Source organism: Ambystoma mexicanum, chromosome 11 (genome assembly GCF_040938575.1).
Source record: "Ambystoma mexicanum isolate Mex_15411 chromosome 11, UKY_AmexF1_1, whole genome shotgun sequence".
Taxonomy (NCBI): Eukaryota; Metazoa; Chordata; class Amphibia; order Caudata; family Ambystomatidae; genus Ambystoma; species Ambystoma mexicanum.
In genome coordinates this window covers 405,588,686-405,616,638 of record NC_090934.1, presented here as the reverse complement: position 1 = coordinate 405,616,638, position 27,953 = coordinate 405,588,686, and the positions used below count along the sequence as shown (strand labels likewise).

The following is a 27,953-nucleotide window of genomic DNA, read 5'->3' as shown; positions in this document are numbered from 1 at the left end:
ATCACGATAACTCACTTTGTACTCGGTTATCTAAATGGCAAATATACAGTTCTACGTGGTACCACAATTACTATTAGATCTCTTTAAAGTGCATCAACTGTACGGTTAAATGTCACACAAATGAGTTTGTAAAGGAAACCAACAATAGAGCTAAGAGGAAAGGAGTTGGTCAGAACAATTGGCAGAATACTGGCCCTGCTACCGAGACACAGTTCTGTGTGGAGATCCCCCCCGCCCCACTTGGGCAACCTGTAGAATAAAGATATATCACAAACCCAGTCCATATATTGTTCACAAGACTTTCCAATAGTTCTGCAACCCCAAAGTACCTGGCGTTGTAGCGTTCCTCGTCGGGGAATCGACAGCCCTTCTTGAGTGTCCTCGTTTTAAGGCAGGAGTCACGGGTCATCGAACGTCCGACGGAGAACAGGGTGAGCTACGACGGTGAAGTGGCAGCTTCTTTGCTAGCGGTGCTCGTCGACGGGGAAGCATAAACATCCTGCAAGGAAGAGGCATGCGGGGCACCTCGATGCCGATAGTTCTGGACCGCTAAGAGTTTGAAGAACTGTGGCCCAGCAAGAGCGTCGATTCATCGGCGTCTCTGTGGTCTTTGGGTGGCGAGAAACCCACCGGCAGATGCTCCTCGGCACATCGACGGCCTGGCCTTCTCCAGCGGGATCAGACGGGTGATGATGCGGACGAGAGCATCCTTGGATCAAAAGTTCTTAGGCAACCGGAGCACGGCAGCTCCGGTCAGTGACGGCGGTCGTCGACAGTGGCGGACACCGCTTCTCCTTGAGATTCTGCTGCAGTTCCTGTCTCAGGTCGGCAGCCTGTCGTAGGTGTGTCTACCAGGGAGCTTTGGCAAAGATCAGCTGGTGCACGATGGTCCCTCGTAGCTCAGGAAGAGGGCGCCTTACCAGGTCCTTTCTGGGTCAGTCCTTGGAGACACAGCAGCTTTCAGATTGAAGGAGAGCAACAGCAATTCTTCTCGTCCAGCAGGACTTCAAGGTCAAGCGTCAGTTTCACTCCAGTTACTCTACGTAGTTTGGACTTCAGCCCTGAACACTTCTGAACACAATTCCCAGCAGTCAGAGGTCCCCAGATATACTGTTGATCTCCCATTCATTCCGCTGGGTCACACTCGAGCATCCAATCACTACGAAGGGCATTCAGCAGTCTGCCAGCCAATCAGGCGCACAGAGCATTTAGTCCATGCTTCTCCATCCAGACACTCACAACACGGAATGTGGATTCGGACAAGTACCACGCCATTCAACACTACACACTGCATTCATACCAGTTTCGGGCAGGGCTGTCTCAGTCATTGTGTCAAACACCAGAAACTAGACATCCACACCAAGAAGTGCATATTCATCACACACTCCATTCACCCAGGTCCCACCCACAGGTGTACCCACAACATACGGTCGTTGGGAAGGCTCCAGCCAGTCTGGTCGGCACTTCCCCACACTACCATGTGTGGAACTTCCACCCAACAGCCAGTCAGGGGGAAGGGACAGAGTCAGGGTTTCCCGGGACATCAGGAAGATCAAGGTAACAGGCGATGGAAGGCCAGAGGCCACGAGGGCCACTTGTCTCCATTAGGAATCTACTGATTCCAATGACAGGGCCTGGGCATCCCAAAATGGAGGACGCTCAGGGCACCAGTCATTTCAGCACGGAGCTGTTACCAGCCTGTACCCTGCTCTGTGGGCCACCCACAGGTGTCCAAAAACATCCACTAGGGGCACAGAGTTGTACCCCCACCGATGGGTGCCACAAGGGTATCCCATGGATCTGTTCACCAAAACCAAAAGAGAGAGAGCTGCACTGCCAGGAGTCCCACATGAACTCCTGCACAGAAAACATGATAAAAAGCAGTAAAGGACAAGGATACGGAGGACCTGTCCCTCCGATGCATTTCCAGCATCACAGTTATCACTCCTTTTCCTCTGGTAGCCTCTCCCTATGTGGGATGGGGGGGGGAGGAGAGAGAAGAGAGAGAGAAGAGAGAGAGAAGAGAGAGAGAGAGAGAGACAGAGAGAGAAAGAGAGAGAGAGAGAGAGAGAGAGAGAGAGAGAGAGAGAGAGAGAGAGAGAGAGAGAGAGAGAGAGAGAGAGAGAGAGAGAGAGAGAGAGAGAGAGAGAGACCCCCCCCTTTGGCAACAATACAGAAGAACCAAGAAAACTCCAAGGAAGTGTTTTTGCCTTTTGGGAGTCCTCAGAAATCTTGAACAGCAACTTGGGGACGGGAGCCATCCCCCGGAACTGTGAACCTTAACCATTATTAACCTTTTTGTTCGAGTGCATTTATATTACTTCTGAGCTTGAACATTTGTGCACCTTTCAAGACTAGAGACATTACCCCACTGCACATGAGAATTACACTTTAGAATGTGATGGCAAGGCTAAGATTTCTGACACAGGACAGTTTTACTTTGGAAATCTTATCAATGGACCGACCCTTAGTTTTGGTTGCGGTAAGGAAGTACCTCTTCGAACCCCTCATTTAATGAAAAGTCTGTAACTGCACATATGACTTCTCTGTGTCCGCATCTCATTCCTGGCTCATCACAGTACCCTGCCGGTCATAGCAGACGTTGTGGGAACCTGCGCTGCCATAGCCAGAGCCGACGCCGCCATTGCCTGAGCCACATGCGCCAAGTCCGGAGCCGCCAGCGACTTGGCGAAGATGTCCAACATCTTCAGGTGGAAGATCTCCCATTACTCTGTTGTGGGAACTGGGTAAAAAATGGAACATGCGCCATATGCTCAAGGGACTCCCTTAAGTGGTGGCTCTTCATCATCAAAGAAGACTATGAACGTCAGTACAAGGACTCACTTGGAGGAGTGGAACCTGTTCCAATGCTGCTTCTTATCCTTTTCCTTGCGTGGAGCCGGTTGCTCCATGGAGCATCGTTTCGCACTGTGCAACCTCGACCGAGACCGCAGAGCCTCACACTTTGCCTTGTGAACAAAAGTGACGAACTTCGCTGCCCTCTCCTGGAGGGTCTTCTGGTGCACGGACTGGCATGACCCGCAGTCTTGGTTATCATGTTCCTTACCAAAGCAATATAAACAAATCCGGTGTGGATTAGAGACCGACATTTACCGGGCACAGTCCAAACACGGCTTGAAGCCCAGGGCCGACTGTGTGGGCATGACGCATTTAGAAAAAATAGGTATGTGCGACGAACGTGAGCGAACAGAGTGTGCGGACAAAAGGTCACGTGATACGGCACCAGTATATATACTGATCCTGACGTCATGTCTGGCGCAGGATGTGTAGCATGTCCGACGGAGCTGATGCAGAGCTGTGCTGTGCCTCATGGTAGCGAAAAAGTTTCCGGAGAACAGCTGCGCTGGGATAGGGGTATCATAGATGTGGAGTTCGTGGGGGGAAATCATCCATTAGAAATAGTTTTCTTACTAAGTCCAGCCCTGAGATGGTTGGGGCCAAGTGACAAAATCAGCAGTTCCAAAGGACATACTTTTCAGTAGGATATGTGTTTGGACGATGCCAGTGGTTGCGACTTAAGATTCAGGTAAGTAGCTCTCTCAACCCCACTGCTAAAGGGCAGGCCCAGCAGGGGATCCTTGACTAGGTCACCATGATCTAATAAAGGAATTGGAGGGATAGAACAGGACTTTACGCCCATGCAACCCTATGGAGGATAGGGGTGAAAAACAGGTGTGAACTTACCCCACTTCTGGATTTCGTTGGAGACACGCTCTTCTGTGCTTGGTTCAGTTGAGAGGCCCAGGGGTCGCTGGTGCAGAGGTCAGTGTTGGACACAGGATTTAGTTTCGATCAGTCACAGTGCTTAAATCCCGGTTCCAGACACCTTCTAGCTGAACACCCTTGGGGCAAAATGAAAAAGACTTATGCAGAGCAGGAAACCTCAGGACACCTCCAGGGAGCAAAGAAGATGGGTTGAAACTGGTGTAACCACCATCAGGTGGCCACAGGCGTTTTGCAGTGGACCTACAAAGGAGTAGGCTCTGCACGCGTCTGTTGGGACCAGAGGTCTGAAAATGCAGGTGCAGGTGTCGTGTAGCACAATCGGAAGTGTCATCGAAGTTCCAAAATGTGTACTCAGAAAGATACGCAGGTGTCGTGTAGCACAATCGGAAGATCATCGAAGTTCCAAAATGTGTACTCAGAAAGATGGCGGCTGCACCAAGGTAGTGCAGAAGAGAACTGTTCTGTCCCCAGGGTGGTACAGGGACACTTCCGAAAGCTCCCAAGGTACAGATCCTCAAGCAGGGGTCAGGACTGGTTGTTCCCACCCTCTTCCAGGGGCGAAGCACCAACAAGGGACCCTGGCATTAGCCAGTGTGTTAGGCAAGATTTTGTGCAGTACCCTTTGCGTGCACTACAGAAACCTTGACCTCCTGGTATTGGGAACCCAACCTTTGGTATAAGTCTGTACTACACAGGTTGGTAGTGTGGCTGAGCAGCCAGGCTCATCTCAAGTGGGGTCAATGTGATCAGTAGGGTTGTAACACATAGTTTCACAGTGACAGTTAATCAAATAAACACTTACACTCAAGGTTTCTTGATTAAACAATTATTAATTTATTTTAAAAGTCAGTTATACAAGCCTTCTTCCGAAGGAAGCAAAACATGTAACAATTATAATACACTTCAAAACACTCTCGTTGCTTCTCTAAATCAGGTGATACCCATTGGGGATGGCACATAGACAATCCCTACACCCTCAGGTGACTTAAATAGCTAGGATACTGTGGACACTGATTTATCACCGGTATATTTAGAGCAATACTGAGTTTTATGCAAAGGTTAGATATGGAAATAAAACAAAGGTTAACAAATAATTCATAAACAGCTAAGTACTTTTTAAACCTTCCAATGTCAAGTACATGTACCCTTTCCTCAGCGAAAGGTAAGGGCACAGAGTCAGAGGTAAGAAGAGTCTCTCAGGGAGCCAGCACAGCCAATGTTAGTTGAACAAGCCTAGGGGAGCTGAAGATCTTCTTTGCAGGTAAGTAAAAGTTTTCCACAATGTTTTTAGAAATGTTTGTAGAAATAAGATTCACTTAAAGTGCCACAAGCTGGGAGGGTTGTGAAGGGCAAAGCTGTAAGCAACTCTGAAAGGGCAATCAAGACAGGTCTCAACTGAGAGCAAGTAAGGCTACACAACAAGAGGTAAGTTCTCTTCGACTTTACAGTGCCTTTGGTTAGAAGAAATGGTTCCAGCTGGCTTCTGTTCTTGTACAGCTCTGCAGATCCTTTTGTCCCTGGGCCTCAGTCGTGGGGACAAGAGGGAGGACGTCTGGGGACTCCTGCACTGCAATCGGAAGGTCAGTGGCAGCAATGGGCAAACTTCAATTCAGCGGCACTTCTGTGTTTCAGCTCCTCGCATCTGACAGCAAATAGCAACACTGCAGTTCTCGGATACCAATTCAGACTTTCCTCGCATCTGGGATCCAGCACTCTGTTGAGGTGGCTCAGGCTTGGTCAGTCCTGCTTCAGGGAAGTCCGGAGGATCTTCCTGGTGCTCGGGTCCGACTTAAAAGCGATCCACTCGATTTGGTGTTCCTCTACCTGGCATTTCGGTTCCAGCAGCAGAAGCACAGCCATCCCACAGAGGATGTCCAAACGAGTTCACTTTGGAGTTGATTAGTCCCACCAACTCAACGGGAGAAGTCGTCCTTGCAGGGCTGCTCTAGTCGAAACGAATTTCGGAGCTTCAGCACAGCAGCAGGGCTTCACCAGGCAAACCAACAGTCCAGGAGTTGCAGAGTGCAGCAGGCGTCTCTTCCAAGTTCTTCTTCCGATTCCTTCGTCCAATGGTCAACTCTGCCTTCCAAGCCAAAAGCCTCGCCTTTTATGCAGGTTTCTCCCATTCATTCCAGCCTAGCTGTCAATCACACAGGTGGGTGGATTTCCTTGCCGGACAGTCAGCCGGCCAATCACCTATGGGTGTATTCCTGTAACAGAGGGGATTAAGCACAGGGATTTTCGGGCACCTCTCACTTCCTGCCCCTGCCAGACACACTGGAGCCAGAGGCAGGCTTCACTCGTGAATCCCGCCATAGACAAAACAAACAAAGGGACCAAACCTGGTTTGGCGCACAGAGTAAATCTCAAGAAGGACCTTTCCAGCAAGAAAAGGTGAAAAAAAAAGACCGGGGCCATTTTCACAAAATGGGCACCCATGGATGCCTTACTGCAGCTGCGAACGCAGCCTGCGGTAAAAACACACAATGGTAGTAAAAAGTAAACCACTGCCACCAGCCATTAATTGTAGAAAGGATTACATGAGAAACTAGACAAAGGGGATACTAAGTAACCCCACCCGAAGGTAAGATAGTGTGTGCTGGGTCTAGAAAGTTACAAAGTGTAATTAAAGTCATTTTCACTTCACTGCTCTTGGAAACAGTAGTTTAACCAAGAGAAGGTATTTAAACCTTTGGGAAATCTAAGAGACTTCCCTGTGCCACTGCACTGAAGGTGCTGTGTGTCACAATGCAAAGATGATGCTAACGAGTTTGTCAGACTCCAAAGTCAAAAGAAACACAGAGTCCAAATCACAGAAAAAATACACGAGAGGGTGAGAAAAGGTCTCACTCTCTCCAGGTTAGGAAAGAAAAGTCCTAAAGTCCAGCAAAAGAGCTGAGGGTCTCTAAGGTAGAAGAGAATTAGCACATTTGTGAGAATTCTCCCTAAAACAGAGAATCAGGGCTTCAACAGGCCAATTATTGGAGTCACAGCTACGGGGGTCATCCATGGGTCATCACTGGGCTGCTCTTCTTCATGGAAGTCTTGGTTAAAATGATGATCTGTCAAATAGCTGCAGGAGCCCTCCTTTCATCCAAGATTCAGGCTGCGAGCAAGCCCACCAATGGTAAGGATCTGCAACAGTCGAACTTCCCAGGGTTCACATCACATCCGTGCAGCAACAGACTTTCGGGTCCCAGAGGCTGTGGACTGGGAGCAGACAGTCCCAGCCCCCTCCCAGCTCCCACACACAAAGCCCATTTGCCAGCAAAAGCCACAGTTTTCCAGAGGGAAGAGGATTTCCATGTAAGGCAATTCCAGATCTGAGAAGGCAGGAAGACAGCCAAAGAACAAAATGGCCAAAGAACAAACAAAACCATCTTGTGGCACAGCCATCTTAGGGTGCTAGCCACCTTTAGTAGCCATTTGCGTTAAATGAAAAGTACAAAAAAAAAGCCATTACATAAAAAGTTATATGGATACAAACAGTATCCTAACTGCACTTCTCTGTAAGGTGATGTGTTCAATTGTTAAAATATAATAATTCATAAAGAGAGAGAGTCTCTCAGTTTTGACAGTCTTGGGGCATGATCAATTTCCCCACAAGAACACACAAAACAGGCAGCTTTACTGTCCTCCCAAAAAGTCAGGACAGGGTTCAAAACAAGAAAAGAATGGGTTCCAGAGGAAACTATGAAAGAAAAGGTGTAAATAAGAAAATCTTTCCTAACACCCTTCCACCACATGAGTAGAACCCCCAATGGTAGAAGTGTCACATGCACATGTGTAGGCCCTATTGGCCGATCTACTACCTGTATACAAGCAGGACCCCCACTGGTTTGACTGTAACTCGAGTATCAGCGGTACCCGTTTGGTTGTCTGTAACCTGTATAAAAGCAATGCTGTATTGGTTGATGCCTTACCTGTATATGAGCAGGGCCGCAGTCAGCAGGAGCAGGGCAAGAATGCTCAGGAATCCACCAATGACATAGCTGATATGTAGGCCATCCCCTGAAAATAAAGAGAAGAAGGACAATGTCAGGTAAGACATATGAGGTTGAGTGGCAGGAATGTGAAGAGATGCAGTATTAGGATGGAAAGGATATGATAGCAGGGGGAAGAGGGGATGCAAGAGGGAGAGTTAAGGGAACTGGATAGATTGTGGCACAGATGTGAGGGAGCAAGGTGACAATAGGAGGAGTCAATCAGGAAACACCTGTGAATAACAGAGTGGGGCAATGATGTAAGAGGGAGGCTTGAACATTAACGAGTGGTGCAAATGAGGTATAAAGTTGAGGAACAGAAAGTGAGAGGAAGAAATAGAAAGAGGCCAATAGTTGACAGGGGGAGCGAAGCCAAGAGAGGGCTTAACAAAGATTTTCTCCCTTGCCACAATAATTCTGATCTGAGTAGCCCCCGATAATAGGATAGTTATGCTTGAAAATATCATTTTATTTTACTTTTATGAGACCCTATCATTTGAACCACCCTCAATTTCATTCGACCATATGTGCCATTGAAATAGCCTCATTATCACCATCTCAGCTGGAATGTGTATGTTGCTTTATAGAGCAAACATAATGGTCATATCTGCCTTTCTGGGCCTGAAGGAAGCTGTCTCACATGTGGCTGTATTCAACAGGCTCATGATGATGAGTCGTTATTATAGGCCAGTGTCTTGTTCTTCTTGAGGGAAAGAGTGAAAATTGGGCCACAAGAATAGAACTAAAAAGTGACCATTGATAAAGAAGTTGAGTCAAGAGGAATGAACACTCCTGCGAGACGGCTATAGGGCAGCCTTATAATAAGCAGTGTTTCATGCAATGTGACTGCCTATTAACAGGCAAATATTCTCAACAACAGATGTGGAGTACAATACTCCAAACAAAAAAGGAAAAAAAGACACTGCTCCATGGATATGCTTGGGTCAGTGGTACCAGCAGATCAGTGCCACAACAAGACACTCCAAAATGTAATACTGCATGATCTGAATAGGAACTTCAAGGTAAATGCAGATCTTCACTTACATGAATTATTGGGTACAAAGAAGTGTGGATTAGAAAAAACTGTTTTAGAGTCAAAATATATTTGTATTTGCAAAAACACTATTTCCATTGGTAAAGGGAACTTTTAGTTTTTCCTGACTCTTTCTGGCAAGAGAGGTACTTTCTCCACTCCACTTACCACTGCAACCCATTTCTTGGGCAAGTCGCTAAGACTACCAGTACACAGGGGCCCTGTCACCTATATGTGTAGCATATATACCCTTATGTGTAGCACTGCTACCTCCCTTTAGTGCTTGGTGATCCTGCCCACACTGTTTTTCGTCTAAAGTGAATTTTTTACTCTTTGACATTGTGCTCCTAACAGGCTTGTTCTAAAGGTTTAGTGCTGCACTACTCTGCATCTTTAATTTCACTTTAAGGGTGCATGCATACTAGCACCTCTTGATTTTCCCATAATCGGACTTCGGTGCCCCAAGCACACGTTGATACCATACCAATGGTGAAAGGCGCTATACAAATGATGCAATAACAAATGATACAATACAATAAAACAATGGCCAAAATGGCTAGCCCCCCTGTCTTTTTGAACTAATGTCTTTGTTCGCAGCCTTGGAAGGACAGCTGTGTGCATGGAACTAGTGAGGACTAGTTCAGGGACTGTGTAAAATAATCCACATCCTCACTTTGGCCAGCGTCACAGGTGCCGCTCAGAGTTTGAATTGTGCACAGTTAAGGTGGTTTTCCAAAATCAACCCTGGGGATTGGTGAACAGGAAAGACACTGAAGTCTAGCAAAACTCAATCAATGTAGGTAACAGAGTGGCAATGCTTAACCTCAGGATGGGTGTGAGAGTTGTCTATGGCTACAATGAGACACACACCGAGAATTCCAGTTTCAGTACTGAGAAGTACAAAAATATGCAATTATTTATTAGGCCTTTAAAATACACACTAAGGAATGAAACTTTAAGATAGGTATGGTCACACAGCTACTATAACATACATATGTACATTCACCCTTGGGTTTCTAGGGAGAACCCCAACATTTTACCTTAAAGACAATTAAGCAACAGTTTAGCACACTTATCAGCAATACTTTCAATAACCGTATACGCCAGTAAAAGAATAGTAAAGCAATTATTTCAAAACTAGGGCATCGTAGCTAAATCAAATTAGAAAAACACAGTAAAACACTTAGGAACAACCCTAGCATTAGATCACTAACACTTAGTAAGCCGAGACCTGACATGGAATAGGGACTAGTGTCCCAGAGTCAACATTTCCTCAAGTTACCCTGTTCAGGTAGTTTTACTATTGGATTGAGGGATGCCAGTGGTTGTGATTCTATGCTCCAAAAGTTAGGAAAAGTTCAAGTAAGTATATCTCTCTGTCCCACCACACCAGAAAAGGCTTAGGAGGGATCCTTGACTAGCCACCACCGATCCGAGTAAGGCAAGTGAGAGACAGGGCCAAAACTTTATGCCCATGTAACCCTATGAAGGACCGGGCGAGGGAGAGGAAGGAAACAGGTATGCTAATTTACCCCTCCAACTCCTTACTCCAACTTTCCTAGCAACTACTTCAGAGGTACTGGAATTAGTTGGGGCCACAAACTTCTGTGCTTGGTCCCGTCTAGGGGGACCCAGGGGTCATGGTTACAGAGGTTTTTCTCGGGCACGGGAACAAGTTCAGTCAGTCACTGTACCTTTATTATGCTGTCAAAAAATTGGCATTTACACTGCTTTTTTGTTTTAGGGGGATCATTTTCCGATTCGGAAAAATTAAAGAATGCAATATAACACAAGGAAACGGATTACCCCTCTCTCCACCCTGAACATCGTACTATTTACACTTGTATAAAACCTTATTGAAACCACAGCTGAATTATACAGCATAAATATCTCGGCCACGAGACATAAGACAAACAAAATGTATAAAAAAATATGACTATTACATATCAAAATAGACATATATATAAAAACATGACATCTCAAATGTATTTTATTATGGTTCCAGAGCCAAGCCAGCTAATCACCCTTGCCACTAAAGGAAGAAGACTTCTATGGAGAGGGCGACCGCAGGAGACTTCCAGGGATTGAAGTAGATGGGATGCAACGGGAGTCACCACAATCAGGCAGTGACAGGCAATCTTCAGTTGGCGAACAAAGGAGCCGGCCCTGCATGGCTTCTGTTGGGATTGGAAGGCTGAAAAGCAGGGGGAAAGAGTCTTTTAGCACAAGTTGAAGATCCTCTGAGCTTCAAGGATGCACTCTGAACTGCGATGACTGCACTGAGGTAGCCCAGTAGAGAGCTGGTCAGTCCACCCAATGGTCCTGGGGCACTTCTGCAGGCACAGATTCTTGAGCAGGGGACGAGACTGGCTGTTCCCACAGGTTCAGAGTCGAAGCACCAACAACAACTTTCTTGAGATCAGGACAGAGGAGAATGGCTTCAACCAGACTTGGCTGGAGGCAATGCTGGTCAGCTGCAACAGTCGTCCTTGGATTTGCAGCTGGCTGCACTTCTTCATAGGCATCGTGGCAACAACAATGATCTTTCAAATGTCTGCAGGAGTCCTCCTTTTACCTAGGATTTGGACTGGGGTCATCACCAGGTTGACCAACTCTAAGGATCTGCACCATTCAAACAGGCAAGGGGCTGTCAAATCATAGACAGCCATTGGCCAAACATTCGGCTCAGCAACAAGCATGCAGGGCCATGGAGGGGAACTGGGACCAGACACTCCCAGCCCCCCACATCCGGACACACACACAGATCGTCACTTTGCCTTGGAAAGCAGAGGTTTTGCCTGTGAAAGAACTTTCCATATATGGCAATTCCAGACCAGAGAGGGCAGGAATATGACCAAAGGACAGGCGAAAATCTCGTGGCACAGCCATTTCAGAACATATGGTACTCTTAATAGTCTTATGCGGTAGAATCCAGAAGTGCATGAGTAAAATGTCAAAAACACGGCAGAAAAATACCCGCTTCCACCAGCCCTTCCTGGATACACTGCATTTGTGACCACAAAGTTACAAAAGAATGGTATCAGGTAATATTTTCGCCAGCAAAAATATCGCCGTACATATGGTCATCGGGAACGGCCATAGGCAATATTTTTGGTGGCGAAAATATTAGGTGCGGGGGTCGCGGGGGGGGGGGGTCCCCCGCACATAAAAAAATGATGCAGGGGTTGCGGGGGTGTCCCCCTTAGGGTCCATGTGTTATTTTCGCCGCAGAAATATGGCAATATTTTTGCGGCGAAAATATCACATGGAACAAAAAGAATGAGCTAGAAGGATACAAAGTATTTAAACCACAATTCCCCTTAAAGGAAGTGATGTTTGCTGCTATAAAAATACCAGAAATTCATACTCTCCCAGTACTGATAGTCTTACAGACTGACCGGTGTCACTATTAATATTAGAACAAAGCCAGGGAACTAAAGCAGGAGGCTTTACGTACCTCCAAAAAGTCAGGTCAGCAAGCAAAACAAAGCAATAAAGGTGCCCCACAGGTCTATGGAAGGAAAGCAGCAAGCAAATCTCTAACATGCATTTTTAGTAATAGATGGGTCGGGGAAACTCCCCAAACCACATTTTGTCTATCTGAGAAGGGGCGCTGAGACTTCTGCTGAAACCGCAATTTGCCAAGCTGACTGCTGTACAATTAAGCGCTGCCATTTTCTACCGGCAGAACACTGCCACACGTGCCTCCCTCCGGTGAGCCAGTGCAGACAACTGCTAATTCTGCTCTTGTTTTGGCACACTTCCATCTCTTGTAGGACCTGTAGTTGTGCTCTAGTCGGGAAGGTCTGCACACCCAGAAAGCACCCCCCCTTCTTGAATCAGGACTTAAGCTGCGGCACCTGCTTCGTATACTGGACAATGTCATGGAGGGACCGGTTTGTGACTCTGCTGCTCCTGGCCATCAGGCACATATAGCTCACTGAAGCATGGGCTCTGTCTCCTCCTCGCTGCCTGCAATTTCTTCCTACGTCATGTGAAATCTACTCACCACCAGCTGGACTGTCTGCCGAACCCAAGTGTTGTGGGTCCTAAAGTCTAGCTACAGGCACCATACAAATGGCAACCATAACTGCCACTAGATTGTCACAATCAGAACCCTGTGTTAATGCAGTTTTTGTATCGCCCTCTATTGAGAAAACCACAAACACTAACCCTAAGGGGAAGTTTAACACAGCTGATAAGAAAGGGAAATCCCTCTTGGACGAAGTGCAACACCAGCACAGCGATTATGTTCCAATCCCATGACAAGGATACCCGTTAGGTTTCTAGCGCTAGACGAGGTTAGGGAACTGGAGCAGTACCAACAAGAGGAGCACAAGCAGTGCCACAAGACAGGATGAACCTCAAAGGGGTCAGTAAAAAGGGAGAGCAGGGATGCAACATCAGCTTTGTTTCTGCACAACAGGAACCCCTTCTCAGGATGAGATGTCGTTCGGTACAAGGGATTGAGGAGAGCCCTAGAAAATCATAAAGAAGGGTGATTTGACTATACCCCACAATTACAGGGAGGGTATCCTCTTTGGCAAGCTTCCCTTGGTTGATGAGAGGCAGAGCTTTGCATCGAGGAGTGCGGACGACAACAAATCTTCCAGATGGAGTCCCCAGTATCCCTGTTGTTCTCTCACCTTCCTCAGATTTCAGGTCTAATTGCCAACTGAAGAATGGCTCCAGATCTTCCACTGGCATATAAAACTGCAGGGCCCTTCAATACTGGGTGGCCTGCCATACACCATTTGTGACATTATTCAAACAGGTGTGTGGATTATGGTATAAGACAGACTCCTAGCCAGCCTAAACCAGCTTGCCTTTGTGGGCTCTGGCCATAGTAGTCTGTTAAAGAGAATGTTAATTTATGTGCTAATTCCCTTCAACCTTAGAGACCCCCAGCTCTTTTGCTGGACTTCAGACTTTTACATGTTAACTCCTAAGTGAGTGGGACCTTTTTCTCATTCTCTCATGTGTTTTTCCCTGATTTGGATTTTATGTTTTCACTGTTTTTTGAGTCTGACAAACTCCATTGGCTTCTGATTTGTATATGGTGACACACAGCACCTTTTGATTTCTCGTAAGGTTTAAATACCTTTTCTTGGGTGAACTACTAAGAATAGTAAGGTGGAATTAATCTTACTTACCTTTTCTCTTTGTAGGTCCAGCACACACCATCTTATGTGGAGTGCTGGGGGGTTACCTAGAAGCCCCTTATCCTACATTCTCATGTAATAAAATGTATGTTACCCTCACTACTTTAAGTGGCTGGTGGCAGTGGTTTCATTTTCCTACCATTGTGCTTTTCTACCGCAGGTTGAACCCTCAGCTGCAGTATAGCACCCCTGGGTGACAATTTTGTCAAAATGGCTACGTCTTCTTTTTTCTGAATGTTCTGTTTGTGAGGTCTTTCTTGGGGTTTCCTCTGCGCACCAAGCCAGGTTTGAGCCCTTTGTTTGTTTTGCCTTTGGCGGGCTTCAGTCCTGAAACCGTCCTCTGGCTCCAGTGCGTCTGGAAAGGCAGGATGTGAGTGAGGTTCCCAAAACTTCCTTGTTCTTTGTCCCTAGGAGTGCATGAATGCAACCAGTCCTTATCGTCTGCCTGTCTGTCTGTCCTTTCAAGACAGCCACCCTGCTGTTTTGAGTTACAGCCTAGGCTGTGTATGAATGTTAGAAACCGGCTTAAAAGGTGAGAGTTTTGGGACTAGAGGCAGAGTCGACCACTGGGAAGAACACCCGATGAAGAAACTGAACAAAGCTTGCTGCAGCCTCCTGGACCTTTGAATTGCCCAGTGAAGCCCAGCTTCTGTGCTGAAACTCCCTTTTCTGATTGACAAGAGAAGCTCCGGAAGGGACGACTTCTTCCCTTGGGTTAGTGGGACTAACTAACCCAGAGACGAACTCCACTGGACCATCTTCCCAGACTGGCTGTACTTCTTTGCTGTTGCAGGAACCGTGTACCAGGGGTTGAGAAATCCATAGTCGAGTGCAACGTCTGCAATCCGGCCAGAAGCTCCAGGAGTCTCCTAAGGACCCTCCAGAAGCAGGACGACCAGCGCTCGAGTCCCCTCACCAAAATGCAGGACTCAGAAGCCCAACCGGTATCCAAGATCCGCAACAGTGCCGTTTACCGCGCACTGAAATCGCTAAGTGCCGCTGATCCGAAAAGAGCCCGTAGTTGCCGACGACCTCCAGACGTCCCCCCTCTTGTCCCCATGACCGAGGCTCAGGAACCCAGGATCTGCATCGCTGCAACCGGGCAGAATCCAGATGGACCACTCTTCTTCAAACCATAGGTACTGTTCAGACTTGGGGTACTTAGCTCAGTGTCTTTAGCTTTTCTCTTCTCAGTTGAGACTTGCAGTGGCTACTTTTGGTAGAGTTCATTTCAGCTCTGCTTTCCACAAGTGTAACAGATGTTTATCCTACAAGTGATTTCTACAAAACTCTCTAACTTTGTGCAAGACTTTTATTAACTACAAAGTGCCCCAGCTCCATAGACTGTGCTCCAATTGACTTTAGCTGTCCTGGCTCCCTCCATACTCTTCCAGTCCATCAACTTTGATATTTTCTGTCCCTCAGAGTTGATAACTTGTGTTTAGACTTACTGCTGGGAAAGGTTTTGTCTAGACTTCAATGGAAGATGTAAGTATACCCACATGCCCTGAAAACCTGTTTAACCTTTTTTTTATTCCTTTATTCCTTTTCCTTTCTGCAACCTCAGGATCTGCAAAGTGTACTAGTGATATATAAAAGCCATTACTGTCCTTGTGAATGAAGTCACCTCCAGGTGTAAGAAGTGTGTAAAACACATCTCTAAAGAATTTCCACTTAACGTATGCCGATTCTGGAAAAGTATTTAAAATTATATTTGATTGTTAAATATCTGGCCCTTTTTAAAGAACACGTATTTAAAAATGGATGTGAAATAAATAACGATTTATAATTGAAACCTTGAGCATAACTTGGCTACTTGTATTTGCGAATTTCATTGCTTCACCTCTACAGCTCACACCTACCCCTCTTGAGATAGACCTGGCTTCTCAGTCACACTACCAACTTGTGTAGTACAGCCCTTACCAAAAGGTGGGTTACCTAATACCAAGTAGACAAGTGTTGTGTAGTCTCACACAGTGTTACTACATCAGTTTGTGCCTAACATTCTCATGTAAGGCTTTGTTTATCACAGAGAAGCCTCCTGGGGGGTTTGGCAGTATACACTTACAGTATAAGGAAAGGGATTCCCACACCACATTCGTGTACATTGATGTTAAACCGAGTTCGCTCCTGATTGCTTGGATGGCAGTGCTTTTCGGTAAGCCCAAGACCCTCTTCCAGAACAGCCCTTGCATTTTTGGCGATGTCTCAGCTGGTAGTGCAAAGGATGCTTTTGCTCCTTACGTAAGGATTGGTATCTCCTTCATACGATAGGAGACCAAGGGCACCAATGACAAGCCACAAAATGTATCGAGAAGGAGCCTTCCCTGTGCAGGAAGATTTTTGGCTTTACGTCTTAGGATGATTTGTCTCGAGGCATCTCTGCTGCTGGTGTTCAGACACACCCCCAGGTAAGTGATGGAACTTACCTCGGTTACTTTTTCAGCACTAAGATAACACATGTTTATTTTTCTCTGCTTGCCCCCACACTTTCCACTGAGAGTCATGATCTGAGATTTTTTGGGGTTGATTTTGAGTAAATTCTTCCCCACACAGTTTTGCAGACTGTCAAGCTGTCATTGTAAGCCTATCTGTGTTTGATCCATTAGTACAACGTCATCTGCATAAATCAGTTGTCCAATGGATTCATTGGCTAATTTAGGAGGGATGCATCTAATGTTGGCAAAAGCTTCCTTTGCATCTGAAATATACAAGTTAAGCAGCTCAGGTCCTAGGGAGAACCTTGCTTTAGACCTTTGCCATTTGCAATTGGGTCCGAAAGAAGGCCACTCTTGTACAGTCTGACCCTTAAAGTTGTCTCAGAATAAAGATCTTTCAGTGCGTGTCTGATATCACAGGGGCATCCCCATCCATCAAGTTTCCTCCATAGCTTAGGTCGACTTATAGTATTGAATGCTTGTGCCAAGTCAATGAATGCCATATAGATCTTCATATCTTCTCCCTCTCTGTTCTTATTAAAGATATTAATCAGGAGGACATTAGGAGAGGTGCCGGCACCTTTAACAAAGCATGATTGCCATTTGTCCCGATGGCCAGTGGAGACGCTCCAGGATGACAAATCCTTCAAGATTGGGGCTGCAAATAATTTGCCTGCCACGTCAAGAAGGGCGATGGACCGATAGTTCTTGGGATCAGACCTATCCCCTTTCTTGTAAATGGGGACCACCACAGAAGACTTCCATGACAGCGGAACTCTGGATTTTTTGATGTGGGCAAAGAGATTGAATAAAAATGTAGCCCATAGTTCTGGGTCTTTTATTATCATGGCATTGGTCATCCCATCTTAGCCCGGTGCCCTTGAATTACTGGCTTTCATTATGAGTTTCAAGATGTCTTCCATTTCCTTGGTGAAACTCCACAGAATATTATCCAGTGGCGCGGCGCGGCTCAGGTCCTCTTCTTTACACCCAAAGAGCAAGGCGAAGTGGCCTACCCATGTGCTGGCTGCTGCTGCGTTTATAGTTAAGGCTTGTGGGGCATGCATTGAGTTGATTATTGGCCAGATTTCTGTAGTGTTTTTAGATGCAATCTTGTTCAACATGGCTCCAGAGTCTTGTTGTAGCATCCTCTTCCTATGTAAGTGCACCAAGTTAAAATATTGTTGCTTCAGTTTTTTTGTTAAGAGCTGGACTTCCACTGTGCAATCCTTTTTAAGATTGTGTATTTTGGAATTAAGGACCTGCTTCTTCGTAGCAAGCTCCAGGTCACATTTTTGGCATTAACAGATGTTGTTTTTGTTGCTGAAGGTCTTGTATCCCACAAAGTCCTTCAACATGATGGAGTAAGCAATAGGTTGTTCGTCAGACCCCCCACTTGCACACACTATTTGGGATCTTAGTTTGGTGGTCAGATGGCCAATTCTTTCCGGGTAGACGATCAGCCTGTTTCTTCCCAGCGTAACTCCCAGCATACCCGGATGAAGCTCCCTTTGATATTTACTCTTACAATACACAGGTTAGTCTTAGCAGGTTATGATCGTTCGTGGTCATATCTTCCACTTCCAGCAGACTTACTCGAGAGGTCATATTTCAGGACATAAAGATGTAATGCAAGATTTGCCCGTCCCTTCTTCCTTTACTTGTAATTTGAGCTGGAATGTCACCCTCAGTGTGCCCATTTATGATGTCAATGTTTTTTAGGGCAAGATTATGTCGCCCATCAAGACCTCTTTTTTCCGTTGAACCAGCCGATACGGCTACACTCTGGATAAGAAGTTGATTTTGGTCAAAGCAATAGATGTGCAAGTCTCCACCGATAATGTTCCTGGGATCTTGTCACCGCTCTATCTGCTGATCAAGTAAGTCTGTTATTATTTCTGGTAGGTGCCGTGTTTCAAGTGCTTCATGGTTCCAGTATAAATTGAATACCATCATAACTTTTCAACTTGCCACGTCACCTTGTCCCACCTCTAGCGTTATCACCTGGATGTAGAGGTTGGGGTTCTCTATTGACAGAGGTGAAAGATTGATCCTATTTTTAGGGCAGTTAGCAAACCTGATATGAGCCTACCTTTAGGACCTATTATTGCAGGATTTAGGTAGATGGTGTAACCTTCTAGTATGGGGGTGTGCTGGAGCCATGTTTCCTGTAAAGAGATCATGTCAAAAAATTCTAAATGTAGTTCACCTCGGCTAAACAAATGGTTGAAGTCTCTGGTGTTCCAGCTGCCAAATGTAAAGAGCGATGGATTCATGGCGTTATTACTTTTTTAGTTTTGTCCGCCAGAAACCCTGCCAGCCATTTCCAATTTTCTCCATCTCCCTTCTGAATCCCCGTTGTTACGTCAGTGTTCATCTCCCTTCTGAATCCACGTTGTTATGTCAGTGTTACATTCCATCTCCATCCTATGGCCCCCCACAGTAACTGCCATTGTTGGATGGTTGACTTTGTTAAGGTCCTGTTAAGGTCCTGCTGTCAGTCACCACCATTCCGAGATTTGTATCTGGTCCCCGATTTTACATGGCTTTGGTTCCGAACTTCTTGGATTAATGCTGTAAACTCTTGAATTTCATCAGGTCAAACCCCATTGGTAGCAGACGAGGGGCCTCTTCCAGCAGGAGTTTTTTAACTATTGATGAAGCAAGGCAGATAATCAACTTGTCTAACCTCTCTTCTTCGGAAAACTCAATAATATCCAGATCATTGGCTGTCAACAGCCTTGGACTTGGCACGTGGTGAAACAGATGTAAAACGTTTGCTCAATTCACGATCAAGCTGTTGTTGAAGTGTAGTATACTCTCCAAAAGCAGGCTGTTACCTATTTGGGGGGTGGCTCCACGAGGTGCCCGTTTTAGGTCTTTGGTCGAGCTCTAGTTGTTTGTCTCGTGGCTTTCAACAGGTATCACAGTTTTACCACTCAGGAGCACTTCCTTCCTTCTTTGTTCCATCGTTTTAAAGGGAGGGGATTGGACTCCTCTTGATTCCTTTTCGGTGACACTCCCAAGTTCGCTAAAACGTTGCCGCCCAGTCTTGAGGAGGTAGTCGCATCCCGATCTTCACCCGCTAGCCTGGCTTGATTTGCAACCTCCTGAAATGTGATGGTTCTCTCATCTGTATTCCATGATCGCTTTGTCTCTATTGCGTTAGCTCAAGTTGGCCTGATGTTGCTGGGGTCCAAGTTATAAGGGGCGTCTTTGGGTGCATTCCTCAAGTTCACCCGTGGCCCTAATTTACTTGTTCCATCCGAGAAGGAAGATGGGTAAGGCCTGGCAGATCTTGTCTCCAATGTCAAGTCTTACCTTCTCTGGTCTCGGGAAAGAAGTGAGGGATGATTGAGGGCTTCTAGGTTTTTGTCACAGCAGGTCTCACCTTGCTTTGCTGCTCCATCCTCATCCACAGTAGAGGTCAGGTCAATTTTAGTTAGGTCGTCCTGCGGATCGAATGAATAGTCAGTCTCCTCTACTTCAGTCACCATATACCTGGAGAGCTCCAACAAGTCCTCCTCAGCAGTTTCCTCTGGTCTTGATCTTGCACCAATCACAGGTTGCAGAGTGCAGTGCCAGCTAGGCTCTTTAGACATGCTGAGTAAAGACAGGCATGTTTGATTTCCAGTCTGTGACTGTCGTGTTTTGGAAGGGTTACATTTCTGATAAAAGAGCGACCCCCATTAGATCTCGTCTTGGGTGGTGTGCTCATGTTTTTTTGTTTTTTCTGAAGAAACCTCTAATTTGTCCTATCATTGGATGTTTCTTGGCAGGCTTCTTCGAATTCTGTGCTTGTTTTACAGCAGCCCCTGGTATAGCCCTTGTCCCATCTTGGTTTCTCTTAAAGATGTCAAAGTCTTTGGCTTTGATCTTATTGCTGTGGCTGGGGGTTCCCCTCCTTTTGTACACCCATCTTCGAGATCTGGCAGCCGACGGCTTACTCCTGTAGTCTGTCAATGCCATATTCTTGCGATAATGAACTTTTAAGCTTACCGGCTGCTGTCTGTTGCTCTTGCGTACTCCCTTGTTTCTTAGGATTAGCGGCTATCGTTGGGCTCAATACTATGGGTTTGGTCTTCGCAAAATGACTTGACTACGGCCTGCTTGGGGTAGATTGATCTTCCTTGTTTATGTTAGCCGGTGACGCCATATCAAGCTTTGAAGTGTTGCTACTTTCAGCAGGGTCTGCCGGCTGGTCCACTGAGGAGTTCGAGCGGCCCTGATGCACCTTTTTTTGTTTTTGTCCTTTGTGATGGGGACTAGTATACTGTGTAGTAGATTGGAGATCCGGGTTCAACGCTGGTCCAAGTTGTTCTGGATACCAGTGATGAATCCTTCCACAAACAGCATTTTGGCATGCATCATGGCAATGATTGTGGTTTGATCATTTAATTGATTGCCTATGCTCTCGTGTAACTTCATAAAAGGCGCCATGGTGGTAGATAGGGCAGCAATTGTGTTGGCATCGATTCCCTGCCGGAGAGGGCGGCTAGCAGATGACTGAATTGTAATGGGATCGAGGGGCATCATGGGCTCCGTAAGGGTGGCACGGTCCACTAACCCTGGCGGGAAGTTGTTAGGTACATCAAGAACCGAAGAGGTCCTCAGTCTTTTAGAAGATCTGTTATGCTTGATGCGACTTTTCTAGCTTGAGGTATGTGATGCTGGAAATGCATCGGAGGGACAGGGCCTCCGTATCCTTGTCCTTTACTGTTTTTATCGTGTGTTCTGTCGTGTTTTCCGCACAGGAGTTCATGTGGGACTCCTGGCGGTGCAAGCTCTCTCCTTTGGTTTTGGTGAACAGACCCATGGGATATCCTTATGGCACCCATGGGTAGGGGTGCAACCCTGTACCCCTAGCGTATGTTTTTGGGCACCTGTGTGTGACCCACAGAGCAGGGTACGGGCTGGTGGCAGCTCTGTGCTGAATTGACTGGTGCCCTGAGCGTCCTCCATTTTGGGATGCCCAGGCCCTGTCATTGGAATCGGTAGATTCCTGATGGAGACAAAATGGCCCCCATGGCCGCTTGCCTTCCTTCGCCTGTTACCTTGATCTTCCCGAAGTCCCGGGAAGCCCTGACTCTGTCCCTTCCCCCTGACTGGCTGTTGGGTGGAAGTTCCATATATGGTAGTGTGGGGAAGTGCTGACCAGACTGGCTGGAGCCTTCCCAACGACCGTATGTTGTGGGTACGCCTGTGGGTGGGACCTGGGTGAATGGAGTGTGTGACGAATATGCATTCTATGTTGTGGGTGTCTGGTATCTGGTGTTTGACACAATGACTGAGACAGCCCTGCCCGAAACCGGTATGAATGCAGTGTGGAGTGTTGAATGGCTTGGTACTTGTCCCAATACACATAACTTGTTGTGAGTGTCTGGAGAGAAGTGAATGGCCTGAATGCACTGTGTGCCTGATTGGCTGCCTGTCTGCATGAATGCCCTTCGCCGTGATTGGATGCTTGAGTATGACCCAGCGGAATGAATGGGAGATCAACAGTATATCTGGGGACCTCTTACTGCTAGGAATTGTGCTCAGAAGCTGAAGTCCACTACGACGAGTAACTGAAGCTTGACCTTGAAGCCCTGCTGGACGAGAAGACTTGCTGTTGCTCTCCTTCACAATCTGAAAGCTGCTGTGCCTCCAAGGACTGACCCAGAGAGGACCTGGTAAGGTGCCCTCTTCCTGAGCTACGAGGGACCATCGTGCATCAGCAGATCTTTGCCAAAGCTCCTTGGTAGACAGCCCTTCGACAGGCTGCCCAGACCCGAGACGGGGACCGCCACAGAATCACAAAGAGAAGCGCCCAGAACTGTTGTCCGCCACTGTCGACGACCGCTGTCACCGATCGCTGTCGCTGACTGGAGCTGCCGTGCTCCCGTTTGCCTAAGAACTTTAGAATCCAAGGACGCTCTCGTCCGCATCGTCGCCGCTGTATCCTGCTGGAGAAGGCCTGACCGTCAACGCGCTGAGGAGGATCCACCGGTGGGTTTCCCGCCACCCGAAGACCACATAGATGCCGACAACGCGACGCCCTTGCTGGGCCACAGTTCTTAAAACTCTTTGCGGTCCACAACTTTCGACACTGAGGTGCCCCGCACGCCTCTTCCTTGCAAGACGTTTACGCTTCCCCGTCAACGAGCACCGCTAGGAACGAAGCTGCCACTTCACCGTCGTAGCTCAACCTGTTCTCTGTCAGACGTTCGCCGACCTGTGACTCCTGCCTTAAAGGGAGGGCACTCGGGAAGGGCCGTCGATTCTCCGCTGAGAAACGCTACAACGCCAGGTACTTTGGGGTTGCAGAACTATTGGGAAGTCTAGTGTGAACAATATATGGACTGGGCTTGTATCTTTATCCTACAGGTTGCGCACGTGGGGGGGATCTCCACACAGAGCTTTGTTTAACGGTAGTGACCAGTATTCTGCCAATTGTTCAACCATCTTGCTTTCCTTCCTCTCTCTACTGCTGGTTTCCTCTTTATTGATCTGTGTGACGTGACATTTTGATAGTATAGTTGATGCACTTTAATGAGATTTATTAATCATTGTGGTACCACTTTAGAACTGTATATATTTACCATTGTAGACTTTCCAAGTAAAAAGTGCGTTATCGTGATATTGTATATAACCTGGACTATTAATTATATAATGACTGTGTTTTAACCGATACCATGTGCAGACATTCCTTTGTGGGTGCGTGGGGACTACACTGTACTTAAGAACCAGCCTGCATCACCTCCTGAGAAGCTAGGCCTTGATTGCGCGACCACGTACCAATAATAGAGTACAGACACTCCTCTCCGGTCCTTTACACTGGTGGCAGCGGTGGGATGCTTATGGTTTTAAGAATCAGTGTATAACCGTGCCACTTACGAAGGATATCTGCACTTTGTTAAATTAAGGTTTAGTTGTGTACAAGATAACTACATTACAAGCAATGGAATCTATTGTGAATGGTAAATTGACTCAGATGCGCTTAGAGGCTCTCCAGAGTGCTTGTGAAGCCAGGGAGTTAGACTTTGTGGATAAGTCTAGGGCTGAGCTGATAGCTGCCCTGGTGGACTACCAGACTGATTGTGAAGCTCTTGAAGGGGGGGATGCAACCAATGAGGACTCTACCCCGAGGGTTGTCGCCAAATCTGATTCTGGGAATGCCACCATTCCTGCTGCCTCTGTTCCAGCACTTCCTTGGAGCTTGAGTTATTAAGGATGAAATTGGCCTTTGAATATCGCAAGTTGGAAATAGTTGCTGAGTTTAAGAAAGAGGAGTTGGCACAACAAGTGGAGCTCAAGAATCGAGATCTTGAACTCAAGAATAGGGATCTTTAACTCAAGAATAGGGATCTTGAACTCAAAGACAAGGACACTGAATGTCAGCAAATCCAGTTAGAGAAAGCTCGAGTTGAGACTTCAGCACCAGTTGAGAGTGTCAGGTCCCCAGCAACCAAGTTTATGAAAGATTTGGTTGATGTGTATGCGGAGGGTTCTGATTTCCTCCAATGGATTGAAGCATTTGAAATGGCTTGTGCAATTCATCATGTTGAGAGAGATTGAGCTAACTGTTGTGCCTCAAACTGGATATGACTGTATTCTGAAACTGAGTGTGGAAGAAAGGGGTCAGTATGAGTATAAATTTGGCAAAACGCCTACCCAATACTTAAACGGTTCAGGGATTTTAAGAAACGAGAGAATGTGTCTTGGATTGACTGGGTGAGTGCTGCACACATGAACATGATGGGGTGGATTGATGGTTACAAAGTGAAAACGTTTGTTGAATTGTCCCACCTTTTGTTTTTTGAGCATTTTTCGGAAGACTGTTCACCAGAGCTGCGTCAGTATGTTGCTGACCAGAACATTTTGGACCCCTTTAAGCTGGCTAAGTTGGCTGACAAGTGGGTCTCCCACCGGGTGTCCCCCAAGGTCTCCAGTGGGAAGGACAAGGACAAAGAAAAGGCGGCCTCTCAGAAAGCTGAGGAGTCCCAAAAGCAATCACAGTCTGGTAAACCAAAACCCTCCTCTCCGAAGACCCAAAAACCTAGTGGGGATAAGTCTGTTGTGGGTGGGAGTAAGAGTAGTGGTCCGCCTGCTACAAAGCAGGGTCCCAGTGGTTCCACTACTGCACCCCGCACTTGTTGGGATTGTGGGGCTCTGGATCACCGAAGGGTTGACCCTAAGTGTAAGGGTAAGGCACTTGGAGTCCAGGCTGTCAGCCTGACCTATCCCTACTCCGTACCTGAGGTGGAGGCCACTGTCCTCCCCTCCTCTACTGGGATCACCTTCGGTGCTCCCGTAGAGATTTCCTTAGTGTCCCTTGGGGCCTGGGACCAGTACGCAGAAGTACTGGTGACTATCCCACAGAACACTCGTAGGTTTTTGAGAAGTGTCCTCTTAAATGGCCAGCCTTCTACTGGTTTGAGAGACACTGGGGCAAGCATGACAGTGGTGGACTGCACCCTGCTCAAGCCAGAGGACTATGTAGGTGCTCCTCTGAGAACCACCAGGTTAGCTGGTGGGCCTCCCAAATTATCGCCTGTAGCCTTAGTCAACATTACGATTGGAGACAAGACAGCAAAGCTTCCGGTCCTGGTTCAGGACAACGTGCCTGCAAACATTTTGTTGGGAAACGATTTGGTCGAGTTGGGGATGATCACGGATGGTCTACCCATGGCTGCTGTGGTGGTCACCCGATCGCAGGTCACACAGGGTCCGGGTGCGAGCCCGGCACCCTCGCCGACAGGGAAACCCAAGGCGTGAAGGAAACGGAAAAGTAAGAAGGCCACCTCTGCGGAGGGAGCACCCGCTCTTCCTGTTGTTCCGACAGCACCCATTGGGATCCATGCTCCGGATGGGATGGGTCCAGTGGTGAATCCCTTCTCAACTCCTTTGGGAGAAGAGCCAGAAGACTTTCCTGTGGGAGAGGCTCTCAACCCGGAGGATCATCCCGACCTTCAATGCTTTTTAGCTGAAGGGGGACCCTCCCGGGCGGACTTCTGTAAGGGACAGAGAGAGTGTCACTCTCTCAAGTGTCTGAGGAAACAGGCCCTGTCCCAGGCACAAGGAGAAGTGCTTAGGACATTCCAAATCTATTGGGAGGGTGAGCTCCTTGTTAGTGAGCCCACTAAGCCTGAACCTGGTGCCCTCAAGAGGTTGGTGGTACCCCAGGTTTACAGGCCCTTCCTGCTGCAGTTGGCGCATGAGGTGCCCTTGGCTGGTCATCTTGGGACCAAGAAGACTCAGCAGAAGCTCTCTGCCCATTTCTACTGGCCCCGGATGGGAGTAGAAGTGGAGTCCCACTGCAGGACCTGCCCAACTTGTCAGTTGTCTGGCAAGTCTGGAGGCCGTGTCATTGCCCCACTGCAGCTATTGCCAGTGGTTGGCACGCCATTTGAGAGGGTGGGCATCGACATTGTCGGTCCCCTTGACCCTCCCACATCAGATGAACATCAGTTCATCCTGGTCTTGGTCGATCATGCCACCAGGTACCCTGAGGCTATACCCCTTCGGACTATTACTGCCAAGGTGGTTGCCAGGGCTCTCCTGGGCATTTTCACCCGTGTTGGATTCCCTAAGGAGGTTGTCTCCGACAGAGGATCCAACTTCATGTCCAGTTACATGAAAACCATGTGGAAAGAGTGCGGGGTAACCTATAACTTCTCCACCTCTTACCATCCCCAGACCAATGGTCTGGTTGAGAGGTTTAATAAAACTCTCAAAGGCATGCTAGGCGCGTTGGAAGAGCCCCTAAGAAAGAAGTGGGATCTTCTCCTGCCATACCTGCAGTCTGCTTACAGAGAGGTACCTCAAGAGGGTGTTGGTTTCAGCCCCTTTGAGTTACTCTTTGGACATCCCGTGAGGGAGGCCCTTGCCTTAATCAGAGAAGGTTTGGAGGCCACTCCTCCAGGTCCTGCCAAGCAAATGGGGGACTATGTGTTAGACCTCAGACGGAGGATGACACAGAAGATGGGTCAGGCAACAGCGAATATCAAGGCCAGCAAGGAATTGACTAAGTACTGGCATGACCTTAAAGCATCGCAAGTGGATTGGACTCCGGAACAGGAGGTCCTCGTGATGGAGCCTACCAAGCCTCGGGCTTTGGCAGATAAATGGACTGGACCCTTCAGGATAATCTCCAAGATGGGCGAGGTCAATTATTTGGTTGACATGGGAGCCTCTAGGGTAGCCCCTGAGGTATTCCATGTTAACAGGCTCAAGCCTTTCCGTAGGCGAGCTGAAGTCTCATGTCTCTTGCTAGCTTCAGAGCAAGAAGAGGATGAGAGTGAGCCCCTTCCTGAATTGCTGCATAGCAACCGTCAGGATGGCTCAGTGGAGGGAGTACATCTCTCCAGATCTGACGACAGAGCAGCAGAAGGCCTGTAGGGCTTTGCTCCAGCAGTATGCCTCTCTGTTTTCACTGACACCAGGCCTTACACCGTGGTGTAGGCACGAGATTGACACTGGTGACAGTGTGCCTGTCAAAAGCAGGTGCTACCGTATGTCAGATACAGTTAAGAACCACATCCAAGCTGAGGTCGCCAAGATGTTGGATCTGGGTGAACCCTCAAACAGTCCCTGGTCCAGTCCCATGGTCCTTGTCCCCAAGACAAGATCCCAGGCAGGTACCAAGGATTGGAGGTTCTGTGTGGACTACCGAGGAGTCAATGCCGTCACCAAAACTGACGCGCACCCATTGCTCAGGGCTGATGAGCTTGTGGACACCATAGGTGCTGCCAAATTTGTGAGCACCTTTGACCTTACCTCAAGCTATTGGCAAATAGCTCTGACGGACCATGCCAAGGAAAAGGCGGCGTTCTCAACACCAGAGGGACTCTACCAGTTTAGGGTCATGCCTTTTGGGTTGAAGAATGCCCCTGCCACCTTCCAGAGATTGGTCAATCATGCGCTCAGTGGGCTGGAGGACTTTTGTGTGGCATGCCTAGACGCATTGCCGTCTACAGTTCCACCTGGAAAGAGCATTTGACACACCTGTATAAGATGTTGCAGGCCTTGAAAAGGGCTAACCTCACTATCAAGGCCACCAAGTGCCAGATAGCTCAGGGGAAAGTCACGTATCTTGGTCATGAGGTAGGAGGGGGTCAAATCCAACCTCTCCCCAGTAAGGTGCAGGATGTATGTGACTGGGAGACTCCCACTACTTAAACCCAAGTGAGAGCCTTTTTGGGTCTCACTGGGTACTATCGCAATTTCATGGCAGACTATGGAACCATAGCTGCACCCCTGACAGCTCTGACTTCACCCAAACAGCCTAGGAAGGTTAATTGGACTGAAGACTGTCAGAGGGTCTTTGATGGCTTGAAAGAAAGTCTGTGCAGGGCACCAGTGTTGTGTGTGCCCGATTACAGCAAGCCCTTTATCGTTCAAACAGACACCTGCGACACCGGAATTGGAGCTGTCTTGTCCCAGTTAGATGACAAAGGAAGGGAACATCCTATCATATTCATCAGTAGACAACTCAAGGGTAGAGAACTTTGGTGGGCTACTGTTGAAAAGGAATGTTTTAGTATAGTTTGGAGCCTTAGGCAGTTTAGGCCCTACCTTACCCGGTCTACCTTCAAAGTCCAAACAGATC

The 27,953-nt window shown here is 47.5% G+C and overlaps 1 protein-coding gene across 6 annotated transcripts in view; it reads right to left on the bottom strand.

The window, feature by feature from the left end:
* Window positions 1-27,953, bottom strand: part of LRP4 (LDL receptor related protein 4) — a 565,328-nt gene that overhangs the window by 25,494 nt on the left and 511,881 nt on the right. For all 6 annotated transcript variants that reach the window (XM_069623191.1, XM_069623193.1, XM_069623192.1 and 3 more), the window contains exon 36: window positions 7,671-7,758. In XM_069623191.1, coding sequence (XP_069479292.1) covers window positions 7,671-7,758 — 88 coding nt within the window. The remainder of the gene's footprint in view (window positions 1-7,670; window positions 7,759-27,953) is intronic.